Source organism: Mauremys mutica, chromosome 2 (genome assembly GCF_020497125.1).
Source record: "Mauremys mutica isolate MM-2020 ecotype Southern chromosome 2, ASM2049712v1, whole genome shotgun sequence".
NCBI classification, from domain to species: Eukaryota; Metazoa; Chordata; order Testudines; family Geoemydidae; genus Mauremys; species Mauremys mutica.
The window spans coordinates 275,044,241-275,060,114 of record NC_059073.1 but is presented as its reverse complement, the minus strand read 5'-3'; the positions used below and the strand labels follow the sequence as shown (position 1 = coordinate 275,060,114).

The 15,874-nt window shown below is 42.7% G+C and overlaps 1 protein-coding gene across 1 annotated transcript in view; it reads right to left on the bottom strand.

Annotated features, from left to right (window-relative positions):
- The window catches only part of PTPRN2 (protein tyrosine phosphatase receptor type N2), a 954,782-nt gene that overhangs the window by 827,046 nt on the left and 111,862 nt on the right, over nucleotides 1–15,874 (bottom strand). The window contains exon 2 of the mRNA XM_045004717.1: nucleotides 2,057–2,107. Coding sequence (XP_044860652.1) covers nucleotides 2,057–2,107 — 51 coding nt within the window. The remainder of the gene's footprint in view (nucleotides 1–2,056; nucleotides 2,108–15,874) is intronic.

The window sequence follows — 15,874 nt, the reverse complement described above, 5'->3', positions numbered from 1 at the left end:
GATGATTTTCCTTATGTTTTAAAAATAAGTTTGACTTTCTTTGCCTTTTTTTGTGCTTTGATTCCAATGTACTTTATTTACTTCTCCGTGAGCATTATTGATGACATCAGCACAATTCTGTTAATACTGTTTATTAATTTGATGAAGACAAGGGCACATGAGTTGAAAACATCTGTGTAGATCCCTCAAAAATATTGCTACTAAGGTTGTTTTATGAATTTGTCAGCAATAATGGCTTTTTATTTGTCATATAGACGCACTTATAATTTAGAGAATATTCACCCAGATTAGGGCAAACGCATGAAATACATTGCAGTAGTTGTAAAAAACCTGATGGTATCCCTGCACATTTTTTAAATTAAAATCATCCACTGGTGAATGCCAGTGACTGAGGTGCTTAATCGTCACTGACCTACTTTTATCAACTTTGGTTAGGGAAAAATAAGAATAGGATTTTCAAAAGAGCACAGTTGGCCTAACTCTGCTCCCACTGAAAACAAAGGTAAAACTCCCATTGACTTTAATGCGGCTAAAGTTAATGCTATTCAAAATCTCACCATAGATCACTAAACTGGGCACAGAAAGATAATAAGACATTATAGATACATACACATTTGCAATTTTACTGCAATTTTTTAAAAATAATGAGATGTATGCAGTTAAAACTGTGTCCCTTTTTGCATGAATCTCTTGAGTGTGGTGGACTCTCTTTGCTGGATATAACAGTGTACAATCTCACTGCCCAATTAAGGGTAATACTCATTTAAATATCCCCATCTAGTCATTTCACAAAAAGTGTATGATATGCTTGAAAATCCAACACTGTACACAACTGTGGAGCTATACTCTGAATCAGACACACAAATCTGACCACATGAAGTGTTCTTTTTCAGATTATTTTAATAGCCACAAAAGACCAGGTAAACTAGGAAGTTTACTAAAGAATTAACCTTGAGGGGAAGTTGGGGAACTTACGCATCTTTACTTTCTCTGTATTTATTTTATCTTATTTTTCATCTCTCTCTTATTCCCTTCACTATTTGTTTAAAGGACCTGATTCAGCAAAGTACTTAAGCACATACCTTAATTTCAAGAACATGAGCAGTCCCCATTGACTTCAATGGGAGTACTCGTGCTTAAAGTTAGACACATGCTTAAATCTGTTTCTGTATCAGGGCCTACAAACTGTGCTATATTAAAAAGACAACAGTATTGACTGTTCTGCCTGAATGCTTAAAACAAACAGGAGTCCACTCACTGTATTTTGTGCCACACATTCATGAAGACAAAAATCCTTTGTATTATACTTTGTAATTAAGCTATGAATCTATGTATTGTACTTTGTATTTTGCAGTCATAAAAATAGTTAGAGGCAGCCCTGTAAAGATACTGGTCCCTCAGGACAGCAGTGATTTCATACAGCACATTAACAACCCTGGAATGAGACCAAAGTGGTTGCTTTTGCCACTCTAGTGGACTTTGATCTGCAGCCACCCACTCAGTGTTGTGTCTGTTTTCTTGTCTCACTGCAGGGAAGGTAGGAGGGAGAGGAGAAGGAAGCTGCTTAATGCAGCTGTAGGGTTAGTTAGCTCAAGCAAAAGGACAAGGAAGCAGTACATTCAGAAAAAAAATGGTAGCATCCTGAACAGAGGGAGAAAGATTCCTTTCAAGCCCTCCTTTTTCTTATGAGATAATAAAGGAACTTGTCTTGAAAAAACAAGGGTGATGATTGCTTAACATTATAATCTAAAAAGGTAAAACTCCAATTGATGGAACTGCTACTTTCAAGCTAGACTGTCACAGTTTTAAAAGTTAAGATATTTTTATTTAAATGTATCTAACTTTATTTCTAATTATTTCCAGGAAATTTTGTTAGTAATGATGTTGTCTAAAGCCAAGAGGAATAAAAACTCCATTTAACTCACCCTAACAACTACTTATCAGCAGTCTGATATAAAATACTTTACTCATAACTTAGATTTTGCTTATTAAGTTGACTGTATATGTAACTATATAGAGGACAGACAGGTCAACAAAACACATCACTCAGACTTACCATTTATGCAGATCTCAAAAGGTTGGCAAAGGTCATCCTCAAACAGGCAGCCTAAAAACACAACGGAAAGGTAAAATCAGTACAGTTTTTGAACTGTGGATAATTGGTAGAGTACAGACTTCTTAGGCTATTAAATCCTCAGTGAGATGCAGACATTTGGTTGACCTTAGGTTTCTAAATGGGTCAGTACAGAAAATCAAGAACATGAAAACAGGTTTGTCAGAAAGCTCCTCTCACTTCCAGAATAGCATTCGGCCCACTTCTCCCCCTCCTTGCTCTACAAATGATTGTATCTTCCTTGTTTCTGACAATAATGAAGAGCCTCATATTCTCCTCTCCTCAGCCTCATATTCTCCTCATCACAAATTAGAGTATGGTGAGACCAGCACAGAGCCCTAGTGGATAGTGTAACATGGAATTCAGAAGTCCTTTCAATATACTCTATTTGACGTAAGCTGAAGCTGATAATCAGGCAAACATTGCTTTCAGAAGGTAAGGGAACAGTAAGGGGTGGAATGTAGGAGGGCTGGATTTAGGCATTGACAGCGTAAGGCCATGCCTATGGCCCCACTCCTGGTAATGTGATTATATCAGACTACCAGCCAGGGGCGGCTCCAGGCCTCAGCACGCCAAGCGCGTGCTTGGGGCGGCATGCCGCGGGGGGCGCTCTGCCGGTCGCCGGGAGGGCGGCAGGCAGGCAGCCTTCGGCGGCATGCCTGCAGAGGGTCCGCTGGTGCTTGGGGCGGCGAAATGTCTAGAGCTGCCCCTGCTACCAGCTGTCGTTTAAAAACATAAATGTAAGATTATGGTGCAGAGAAAACCTTGATAATGGGGATGAGGGAGGCAATGTAGCAATGCCTGCCTCGTTGCCTCAGTTTGCAGACAGCCTGGAACAATAGCTGTGAGAGAAGTGAACTGCCCAATTCTTATTTCAGTGGGGTGTTAACTCCCAGACTCACTGTTCTGAGGGCTTCTGCCATCAACCCCAAACAGAGGACTCTGTATTTGGTTGCAAAGCAGTCCCAGCCCACCCATTCATGCAGATAGCTACTGATGGCTGGGTTAAGTACTCTTCCCTACCTTCCCCTACGGCTGACTTCACTACTCTCAGTAGTGGGAGTCTTGCTACTATCCCTGTTGCTTCCCTTTTGAAAGGGCCCCTGATGCTGCTCCTGGAAGGAGAAAAGGGGTCTCCATGATGCTGTCCCTACCACGCTCACTCCAAGTGAGGGCCACAGTGCAGGTGGAGAGTCTCACTGTAGAGGCATCATGCTGTGCCGAGGGCCCCAGTTTTTCTTAGTCCAGACCTTCAGTGCACTAATTATTCCATCTCCTGACAATCAAACCTGACAACTAGATAAAGAATTGGGATGGGATGCACTCAAAATATACTATGCTCTGAACTTAGGTCATTCCTTCCACACAGATCTCAAATCTCTTGACAAACACTACGCTTCACAACATACCTTCTGAGAGGCAGGTATTGCCTCAGATGCACAGATGGGCACATGGAGTCCTGGAGATTAAATTGACTTGCCCAATGCCACACAGTGAGTCAACACCAGAACAGGGCATGTAACTCTCAGCACATGGTCTAACAATTGAAGCAAATTTCCTCTATTCTCAATTCTGCCTGCCTCTCCAGATGCAGAGGAAGTGCAGATATTACTACTACATTTCTTTGATCATAGGGAGATACCTGGAGTCAGCTGCTCTAAATTAGAGTGAGTGAAAGCCTTAGTGTAGGTGAAATCCTGAGTCTCTTCCTTGAAAGGGAAAGGGTTTGAGAGGATTGGTGAGGGAAAGCTTATGCAATGATCTCTCACACACACACACCCCTGCTCAACTATGCTGCTAAATCTGGTATCTCCTGTAGGCTGGAGAAATGGAATGAAAATGCATATAGCACTTTCCACACATACATGGATGGATTCTTAACTTGCCCAAGGCAAACCGGTTGTGATGAATTCTAGACAGATGCTCTCCCCAGGAAACATGTTTCACCCTTCATCAATCTAGAGCCATCAACTGTCTCTCAACTACCAGCCCCTGTGGAATAATTGATTTTCTACATAAGGGCACACGGAGTGAGGATGAGTGGAGAGGGGCCTACTTAACAGCAAAGTTCTGCTCTGTGCAGGGAGCCAACCATCAGTGCACATAAGAAGGACTTCCAGGAGAGAAGGAGCAGGATGGGTTTCTGCCCAGCCTGAAACAATGATAAGCCTGGGACTCTCAGAAGAGTTGAGATGAGACTAGGGGAGGGTGCATCTCAGGGCTTGAGTGCTCTAAGAGTAAATTTTCTCTGGTTAAGGAATTCCTTTGCTAAGGGGTCCTTGCCTTCTTCTCACGTTATCCTTGAAGGGGTTAAACTAAAAGCCTGTAGTGCCCACAGCCTCGGTGGAGCTCTGAGACGTATGTACATGATTGGGGTGGGGTATTCAGGAATTCTCAGATGTTGATTTCTGGGCCTAGCGCATCAGCACCCCACATCCCAAAAAGGGTGACAGACAAGAGATCTGAGTCATTGAAACATGCCCCATACACCCAGAGCTACAAACAGTGACTAGACTCTACCCTATTGACTTGGAAGCATGGTGGGACCCAGCAAGTGGATCCATTCATAACAGAATGGTGATTGTACAGTGAGGTACTGAGTCAGGTTCTAACATATCGGTATTTTTTAAAAAGTGGAAAGGCCCAGAGAAGGTCTAAATTATGATCAACAAAGTGAGCATGTTAAGAGTGAAAAATTGAAACAGCAAAGCCCCATCAGTATGAATATATGATTCAAATGCACTCTAATTTTGCTTGATCTATTTTGCATTATCAATCTATTTTCCATAAAGAGCACAGGGGAAAACTGATTATATACTGCTTTACATTCTCTTTTAATAAGAGTTGACTATTAGATGCTGATTAGAATGAGGCATCTGATTCAATTAACCCTGAAAGCCAGTGCCTTGAAGTGAAAATGAATAAACCCAGGGTAGGACAACCCATACCCAACCTTGATTACTGTAAAAAAATCTACAAAAAACCTTCAAGCTGCCTTGAGACATGTGATATTTCAAATTATTCATTACCAGAGTTGAATGCTAGACATACTTCACCCAGCCAGTCAATATGCTAATTTAACTGCTAATTTATTTTTGTTGTTATTTGCTGTAACATTAAGAAGCATAATGTTTCATTTTAAATATCATCTACCTACTAATACTAATGATGGTAATAAGTCACTCTCGAAGAGTGAAGAGGCATTATATCCAGCAGACACTTCATTCAGTTCATGCATGACAGGATCAAAAATACATTTCATTTTCCAGCAGAACAATTCCTCCCCACACCTAACTTCCAGCCAAACACATGAAAAGTTGATGCAGTTACCCCAAGCCCTAATGAAATACAGAAGCAATTTAAAACCAAGATCACCATGAAGCTATTCAGCTGGCTAAGGAGACCCACTCCTGAACTGGCTGAAAAGGTCCATGTTGGTCTAGGCCAGTGGTGGGCAACCTGTGGCCCACGGGCCGCACGCGGCCCATCAGGGTAATTCTCTGGGGGGGCCGCGAGACAGTTTGTTTACATTGACTATCAGCAGGCACGGCCACCCACAGCTCCCAGTGGACACCGTTCACCGTTCCTGGCCAATGGGAGCTGCAGGAAGCAGTGGCCAGCACATCCCTGCAGCCCATGCAGCAGGTTGCCCATCACTGGTCTAGCTCCGTCTCCACCTATGCATAAGTACAATTTTCCAGTACTGTACAGAGAAGATGAAGAAGTCTGATGAGCATGGAGGGAGGCGATTAGGGACTTCTGTCATTCCTACTAAGCAAAATTAAGGTTTGTGTCTGATATCTGGAGTTCACCTATAAGCTTTGTCCTCACAAGACAAAAAGTATGGGTCTTTTAAACATATGTTAATTAATGTGGTAAAATCCTAGTGGGTGAGCATGTTGAAGTACACCCTGTGCGTTAAACTACAGCTGCCTTGCCTACACTAGGATTTTAACATTGTTTGTTACTTAATGTGTTAAAAGTACACCTTTCCTTCTACTATAGATACAGCCCCAGTGGTGAGGCACATGTGTCCAGGTGGAGGCAAAGCAGGTAAGAAGGACAGTCTATTAGTGGAGAGAGGACTGGGCCTAGGAGAGGGTTCAATTCCTAGCTTAACTACAGGCTTCCCTGTGCGACCTGGGGAAAGTCACTTAATCTGCACTGTGCCTCATTTGCCCATCTGTAAAAAAGGAATAGTAATTCATAGAATCATAGAAGATTAGGGTTGGAAGAGACCTCAGGAGGTCATCTAGACCAACCCCTGCTCAAAGCAGGACCAACCACAACTAAATCATCCGAGCCACGGCTTTGTCAAGGCTGACCTTAAAAACCTCTAAAGATGGAGATTCCACACTTCCCTAGGTAACCCATTCCAGTGCTTCATCACCCTCCTAGTGAAATAGTTTTTCCTAATATCCAACCTAGATCTCCCCCACTGCAACTTGAGACCATTGCTCCTTGTTATGCCATCTGCCACCACTGAGAACAGCCTAGCTCCATCCTTTTTAGAACTCCCCTTCAGGTAGCTGAAGGCTGCTATCAAATCCCCCCTCACTCTTCTCTTCTGCAGACTAAATAAGCCCAGTTCCCTCAGCCTCTCCCCATAAGTCATGTGCCCCAGCCCCCAACCCTTTTCATTGCCCTCTGCTGGACTCTCTCCAATTTGTTCACATCCTTTCTGTAGTGGGGGGGGGCAAAACTGGACGCAATACTCCAGGTGTAGCCTCACCAGTGCTGAATAGAGGGGAATAATCACTTCCCTCGATCTGCTTGCAATGCTCCTACTATTGCAGCCCCAATATACCATTAGCCTTCTTGGCAACAAGGGCACACTGCTGACTCATATCCAGCTTCTCATCCACTGTAATCACCGGGTCCTTTTCTGCAGAACTGTCACTTATCCAGTTGGTCCCCAGCCTGTAGCAGTGCATGAGATTCTTCCATCCTAAGTGCAGGACTCTGCACTTGTCCTTGTTGAACCTCATCAGATTTCTTTTGGCCTCATCCTCCCAATTTGTGTAGTTCACTCTCGACCCTATCCCTAATCTCCAGTATATTTACCTCTCCCCCCAGCTTTGTGTCATCCCTGAACTTTCTGAGGGTGCAGTCCATCCCTCATAAATTAATCATAAATGAAGATGTTGAACAAAACTGGCACCAGGATCGACCCGTGGGGCACTTTGCTTGATACCAGCTGCCAACTAGACATTGAGGAGCTGTTGATCACTACCCGTTGAGCCTGATGATCTAGCCATCTTTCTATCCACTTTATAGTCTATTCATCCAATCCATACTTCTTTAACTTTCTGGCAAGAATACTGTGGGAGACCGTATCAAAAGCTTTGCTAAAGTCAAGGTATATTACGTCCACCGCTTTCCTCATATCCACAGAGCCAGTTATCTCATCATAGAAGGCAATCAGGTTGGTCAGGCATGACTTGCCCTTGGTGAATCCATGCTGACTGTTCCTGATCACCTTCCTCTCCTCCAAGTGCTTCAAAATAGATTCCTTGAGGACCTGCTCCATGATTTTTCCAGGGACTGAAGTGAGGCTAATGGGTCCCCAGATTCTCCTTCTTCCCTTTTTAAAAGATGGGCACTATATTTGCCTTTTTCCAGTCATTCAGGACCTCCCTTGATTGCCACAATTTTCAAAGATAATGGCCAATGGCTCTGCAATCACATCAGCCAACTCCCTCAGCACCCTCGGATGCATTCTATCCAGCCCCATGGACTTGTGAATGTCCAGCTTTTCTAAATAGTCCTTACCCTGTTCTTCCACCTCTGAGGACCGCTCACCACCTCCCCATACTGTACTGCCTAGTGCAGCAGTCTGGGAGCCGACCTTGTCTATCAAGCCCGAGGCAAAAAAAGCATTCAGTACTTCAGCTTTTTCCATATCATCTGTCACTAGGTTGCCTCCCTCAGTCAGTAAGCATCCCACACTTTCCATGACCATCTTCTTGTTGCCAACATACCTATAGAAACCCTTCTTGTTACCCTTCACATCCCTTGCTAGCTGCAACTCCAATTGTGCTTTCACCCCTACATGCTCAAGCAATATTTTTAAACTCCTCCCTAGTCATCTGTCCAAGTTTCCACTTGTTCTAAGGATCCTTTTTGCATTTAGAAGATTTCACTGTTAAGCCAAGCTGGTCACCTGCCATATTTGCTATTCTTTCTGCACATTGGGATGGTTTGTTCCAGCGCCCTATGATGTCAATTCCCTATGTCACTGCAGCATTTGTAAGGCTACAAGCCATTAATGATTGTGAAGTGCTCTGACACAACAGCAATAAGGGCCATATAAATACGTGGATAGATAGGTGTTCATTTTTGGAGGATATAAGAACAGCCATACTGGTTCCATACTGGTACTAGCCCAGTATCCTCTTTTCTGACAGTAGCCAATGCCAGGTGCCCCAGAGGAAATGAACAGAACAGGTAATCATCAAGTGATCCATCCCCTGTCACTCATTCCAGCTTCTGGCAAACAGAGGCTAGAGACACTATCCCTGACCATCCTGGCTAATAGTCATTGATGGACCTCTCTCTTTTTTGAATCCTTATAGTCACATCATCCTCTGGAAAAGAGTTCCACGGTTGACTGCGTTGTGTGAAGAAATAATTTTTCAGTCCTTTCTTTTCAGGGTTTGTGATAGGTATGCTATGCGTACAGCAACCTGAACTAACACAATATAAAGACTTTGTGTATTAACAACATAAAAAGAGTTAACTTCTCAGTGATTTACAACAGTGAGTGCCAAAAGAGTTTATGTTCACAAGTAATGAGCCTATGGCAGATCAGATCAATCAAAGCTGATTAAAGGAAGTACAACCCACAGTGTGAAGTTCAGAGCACCAGACCAAATCATGCATGCACAAGGGCTTCTTGTACCCAGAATTCAGCAAGTGAAAAGAAACAGCAAGATTCTCCCCCCTTGATGGGTTTGGTGGTCCTCTCTCAAAAATCACTTGTTCTGTGGATTTGAACCGTTCATCATTTTTATAAACCCTTCTGATAGAGGCAATCACTACAGCTGAGCCAAGCATGATCCCCTTCTCCTCTCCCAGCTGGTTTCTCTGGCACGCTCTACAAGAAGAAATGAAGCCTGTGATACAGATTACACTCTCTGCTCAGGGAAAACTCTTGCTTCTCAACTAGCTAAAGGGCAGAATCCATAGGGCCTGTCACTGCACTGGTTCCAACCTCTCTCTTCCTCTAGTTTATTGCCAAATATTTTGTTCCCCATTACGTCAACATACTCAAGATCATTCTATGGATAGACTCAGCAAAAGAGTATTGGAAAGGACTTTTCAAGCTCTGCAGCTCCTGAGTGCAGAGACTGTGAATTTTAATCTCTTTGTGAGAAACACATTGCTCTTCCCGGGTTCTGACAAAAACGATCCGTTCTAACCAGATCAGGTCACAAAGTGAGGCAGAGCCTCCCAAAATTTAATTCTATTGGGTTTATTATAGATCTCCTTTCTTAAAAACAAAGACAAGAAAGGAAAAGTTTAGACACTTTTATTAAAAAACTAGAATGATATAAAATTAATATGCCACACATTAAATGGATTAAAAGCTAACTAACTGATAGGTCTCCAAATGTAACTGTAAATGGGAATCATCATTGAATGGATGTTTCTCTGGTGGGATCCACCTCTATTCTATTTAATATTTTCATCAAAGACCTGGAAGAAAACATAAAATCATCATCAGTGATGATTTTAAGTTAGCAGATGACACAAAATTGGGGGAGTAGTAAATAATGACTAGACCAGGTTACTGATACAGAGCAATCTGGATGTTTGTTTAAAACGCATATTGTTTGCTTGTGTGATGTGGCTAAGTGTATACATCTAGGAACAAAGAATGTAGGCCATGCTTAAAAGATGGGGGCTCTGTCCTGGGAAGTAGTGACTATGAAAAAGATTTGGGGATTGTGGTGGATAATCAGCTGAACATGAAATCCCAGTGTGATGCTGTGGACAAAAAGGCTAATATAGTCCTTGGATGCATAAACAGGGAATCTCAAGTAGGAGAAGAGATGTTATTTTACCTCTGAATTTGGCACTAGTGAGACCACAGCTGGTATTCTGTTTCCAGCTCTGGGGCCCACAATTCAAGAACGATGTTGATAAATTGGAGAAGGTTCAGAGAAGAGCCATGAGAATAATTAAAGGATTAGAAAACATGTGGTAGACTCAAGGTGCTCAGTCTACTTAGTTTAACAAAGAGAAGGCTAAGTGGTGACTTGACCACAGTGTAAGTGCCGTATATACTCGATCATAAGCCAGTTCATTTATAAGCCGACCCCCCGCTCCAACATGGGTAAGATGGGCCATCAGGATAAGCTGCTGAGGGGCCGAGATGGTTTGTTTACCTTGAGTGTCTGCAGGCACGGAGGTAAACCTAAGTAAACAAAGTGTCCCAGCATGCCAGCTGCTTACCCTGATGGGCCGGGACAGCAACTGGTGGGGAATTTTTTTTGGGGGGGTAGAAGCTGGGAGTCAGGGGAGTAACCCCTGTGACCACCCCCCACATGATCCCACCCCTAGCCCGGGACCCCCCCACTCTCCCCATCCCATCCCTTCCCACCTTATCTGGGGAGGGCCAGGGGAGGATGTCTCTGGCCTGGCTGGAGTTGCCAAACAGCACGGCTGCAGCCTGCCAGCCCCAGAGCTGCAGCTCCTTTGAAGGCTGGGGGGACATCAGTGGGGCCAGAAGTGGAGAGACTCTGGCCCTACCTCTTCCCTTCTGGCTCTGCCACCTCTCCTTGCTCCCTCTGTTGGGGGAGGAGTTGTGTCCCACCTCTCCCTCTCTATACCCATTCATAAGCCAACCCCCTTCTCTGGTGCTTCCCTTTTTTACTAAACAAATTCGGCTTGTGAACGAGTATATACGGTACCTCTATGGGAATACATATTTGATAGTGGGTTCTTCAGTCTAGAAGAGAAAAAGTATAATGTGATTCAATGGCTGAAAGTTGAAGCTAGGCAAATTCAGACTGGAAATAAGGCATAAATTTTTAACAGAGCGGTTAGTTAACCACTGGAACAATTTACCCAGGGTTGTGATGGATTCTCCATCACTAACAATTTTTAAATCAACAGTGGATGTTTTTCTAAAAGATTTGCTCTAGGAATTATTTTGGGGAAGTTCTATGGTTGTGTTATACAGGAGGTCAGATTAGAGTAGCACAATGGTCCCTTCTGGCCTTGGAATCTATGAAGTACAGAACCAGATTGCAGGCCACATGAGCAACATATCATAGTAGTCCAGCAGTGACTCTAGGTCACTTCAACCTCATCTATGGTGAAAACAATGAGCACAGAGCCTAAGAAGTCATCTATGCTATCAAAAATGTTGATAAGCAACAAAAGCGACACAACAGCAGCACAGACCACAAAGAGAACACAATGCATATTTTCCCCACTTACCAGCCTATGATAATCTTGCATTAATTGTATCTCCTTTATGAGTCCTTCAAGCTTGTGGGTGGTTTCACCACCCAAGGAAGGGAAATAAAGCTTCAAGTATTAGTCTTTTTAAAGCCCTTTCCTCAACGATTGTTTTATTCTCTTCAACACAATAGCAAATAAACTGAAATACTGGGCAACATTTTCCCCACAGGCTTTCCCTATTTCAGCCAGCTAGGAAAAAAGAGAACGCCGTCTTACCCTTAAAGCCAGCTTCCCCTTCCTTTTATACTCTCCCTGAAGTGGCCATGTAACCACCAAGGATCTGTTAACCTTTAACAGACTGTAGTGCCTTTACCTCATCAAAAGTTTGGCATCTTTTTAAGAACTATGCTGGTACAAACTGTCATTTAATATTCTTGAGAACACAGGTTGTTCCACCCGCTCATTCACATATAGCTGACATCTAGCACTATCCTCCAAAAGAAAATCCAGCTCATGTAAAAAAAAATTATGTAATACATAGGTTGAGAAAAGAGTGTCTGTACATCTGTGTATAGTGCTTAGATTATCCATAAATACAGAGTTTGTTTTTAAAAGTCATATGATACATAGAGTACATTATCAGCAATAACCCAAATGTAGGTGCATACATTTAAGAATACAGTTTAGATATTAGCATCCAAGTATTCAGGTACATCACTCATGAGAAGTTGTACAGAGATTTGTTGTGGAAAGTAAAATATATCAAGGAGTGGAGATTGTCCCTCGGTAATTGAGAATTAGGGTAGGTTGTCCATTTAGGAAATATAATCTCTCAGAGAAGTCTTTCAGTGACTTTCCTTACTGCAGTTCTTATCAGCACTCCAGCTTATCCCTCCTGGTATTGTCAATGTCCGATGATGTGTTCTGTGTAGATGTCCCTTGACCATCTGATGGCATCCGACACCATGAGTTGCTGCAACAGCCAAGCGTAGCATTGACCGATTCCGCATTCTCTCAGCACTCGCTCTTTACTGGGGTCCCATGTGCCCAAGGCTCTGACGATCAGTGCATGTGTCTGAACCTGGTAACTCATAGCTCTCAAGGTGTTGGCCAGATGGGCGTATTTCTCCACCTTTCGAGCTTGGGCATCATGGAAGGCTGGGGTCCTGCTCTCGAAGGGCACTGTGATATCCACCATGACGATCTTCTTCTGGTCCTTGTTCGTGATGACGATGTCCCGTCACAGTTGGCTGTCGGTTCCGGAGATGATAGAATTCCCGGCAACCTTTCCTGTGGGTGGTGGGATGGCTTTGACCAGGCAATCTTGGATGGCATTGTGTCGCGCAGCTGCCAGACTCTGGAATGGGGCTTGCAGCTACACAGGATGTGGGGTAGCGTCTTGTTGGCATAGCCACACTTCCTACAACACTTGTCCAGATTCCCATGGCGGACAGCTCTGTTCAGCGGAACGCAGTTGAGCTGGGCCCTGTGGATGAACCTCCAGTTGGAAAATTGGGTGAAGCTGCCCCTGGGGACAAAGTGGTTGCTGGTGTCCCACTTGCATGTCACCTCGAAAGCTTTGCCCTGGTCTGGCTTCTGCTTCAGGTTTTCTACATACTGACAGAAGATGGCAACCTTCAGGGTCCTCTCCAGCATGGTTCTAGCTTTCGGAATGAGGATAGTGTGATCCATGTTCTTCACCTGTGGCACCAGGACTCCCAGCCCCTGGCATTCCTCGCACCACGTCCAGCGGCAGCCAATACATTTCTCCAGCCATTGCATAGCATTGCGGGCACGAGTCCAGAGCGAAGCAAAGTCTCCCCCATCTCTTCCAAATTCACCTTCCAGCAAGCCACTTAGGTAGGTGGCAACATCTTGGTTGGAGGGGGTCCTGGAAATTTGTTTCTTGATGACATCCCGCAGAGCACTTTCTACAGTGTTCCTCACCATGGCATCCAGGCACGTCAGAAGGTGGAAAGCGTGAGTGATCACTGCAACATTGCACAGATCACTACTAAAGCTGGATCTTTTCCTCTTCCCTCCTCCCCAAATGGTTGTTTTATTGTTTACTGTTGCCTGTTGTCATATGCTAAGACTGTAAATTCTTTGGGTCAGAAACAGTCTTTTTTATTCCATTTGTGTACAATGCCTAGCACAGTGGGGCCTGGATCGCTGACTGAGACCACTAGGCATTGAAATATATATATACTGAAATATGATCCAAGCTAGAGGAATCCACTATGGAAAAAAGGTTTTTCATTTAAAAGAGAAACATGTGAGTATTAAAGCTTAAGTCAATGGCTGCACCTTGAAGCCTCAATCACAATACGTATTAGTAACTTAATTGCTTTCTCTTTCAATATTACTCTCCCTCCAACCTGTGCTAATAGAAGCACTATAAATACCCATGATACACAGATAGATATATATGCGAGGGGGCTACTTGCTGAGCTAACAGGCTGTCACTGCTTATTTTCAGCTTGTATGAAAAATTGCTATCTCAGTTCCCTTGAGCGGGGTTAGTACTGAACCCCCTTTAGAATTAAATAATCACGGGAATACCTATTTGGTGACAATATTATTACACATATTTGATTATCAGTATATTAATACAATGGTGATTACATCAATGTATATTTATACATTGTATTTATACAAATATACTTTAGTTTTTTTTCCCCCAACCAAACTAAAGGCCATTTTAATGCTGCGTTAGCCAAGCTTTTTTCTTTGGTGGAGACCACCAATAGCTTACATGCTTTCAGCAAGTGGATGGCAAGTATGGAGTCTTCGAGAGAGAAAGAAGAGAGGCCCAGTTCTGATAACATTCTGCCTATTAGATTGACCACTAAGAAGCTGGACTCAACCCTTCCTTTAGATAAAATCACTGTAGAACAGTCTGTCATTGAGGATCACCTTAAAACTATAAGATTAAAACAATTAATAATTAGAATCAGTTTAGAATTATTGAAAATTAGTCTAGAAATCTGTGCCTTTAACCCACATCTAGTGCCCATGACAGCGGGAGTGAAAAAGTGATTTAATTTCACTAAAGCAACCCAACACCTAAGGAAAGATCTTTATATATTAGTGGTCTTATTGGTAAGGAAAGAAAAGATCAGTAGTACTGCAGTCTAGACTATATGGTCAATATCTTTAAAAACTAGAAGAGTTAATTGGAGTGTTAAAGTGATGTATAGACTTTCATCTCCAGGTCACTGGTCAAGATCCAGGCCAAGTTAGTAACAAGTTTCAGTAAAAACCATCTCATTGCTGTCTGGTGTTATTTGTGAAATGAGTTTGGTGACCTCAGTTTAGTTCCCAGTAGAAAAATGTCCACATCACATAAATCACCACTTCCGACTGACATCTTCTTTACACTCTCAGCAAAGAAGTCAAGGGTTGGAGACGATAGCCAAACAAAGTGAACCCTCTCACCTCTAGAGAGATATTTTTTCCAGTTAAATGTTTAAACTCATCAATGGGAGAGTTTGAGAAACTTTTGCTGTTACTGCCAACTCCATACTTATTCAGTGGAAAGAATACTGCAGCCTTGATGGCTGTCAGTCTAAAACTTTCCATGAACACTAAATTCTCTCATACACAAACATGAAAAATGTACTGGGATGCAACATTTGGGCCTTGTTTTACAGAGTTCATGGTGTGCTGGAATTTCAGGTCCTAACAATGAAAAAAGTATTTATTTTCCATTGTCGTGGTTTGGACAATTTGGGTAAGAGAAGTAAGGAGTCCTTGGGCAAAGGAATTTAAGAAAAACTGCTCTGGGGTGGCACTGTTTGAAAAATGGGGTTCTTAAGAGCCTAAATCCCATTGTCAAAAGTCTTAATTTATTCTAAATAATTAATAGACAGTTGCTACATTAATTATTATTAAAGTTGCCCCTTATGCACTGGAAAAACTCCATTATTAGGCCAATAAGGATCACGAAGAGATACAGTTTATGGACTTTCCTGTATAGATTGCCAAAACTCCATTTTCATTTTGTCATAGACAATCTTAATTAGTTAATATTTGCAAAATGCTTAAAAGATGTAAATTCAATGTAAGTACAATCAATCAGTGTGCAGTTATTTCCCACCACCTCGAAAGGAAAGTAATTTACTCATAATGTTTGAGGTTGGAGCACCTTGTCCCAGTTTCAGTTTGTGAAGTCTTTAGAGAGCGATTTGTAAGAAGCAAATTTTGAAAGATGACCTTTTTGGAGTTTAGTGGCTATTGTATTCTAATCTATTTGGGATCTTATACTACATCCTTCACTGAGGTACCTGGGCACCTTCCAGAAGTGCAGTAAGTGACGGGACTAGCATCTGTGACATATGTTTCCATCTT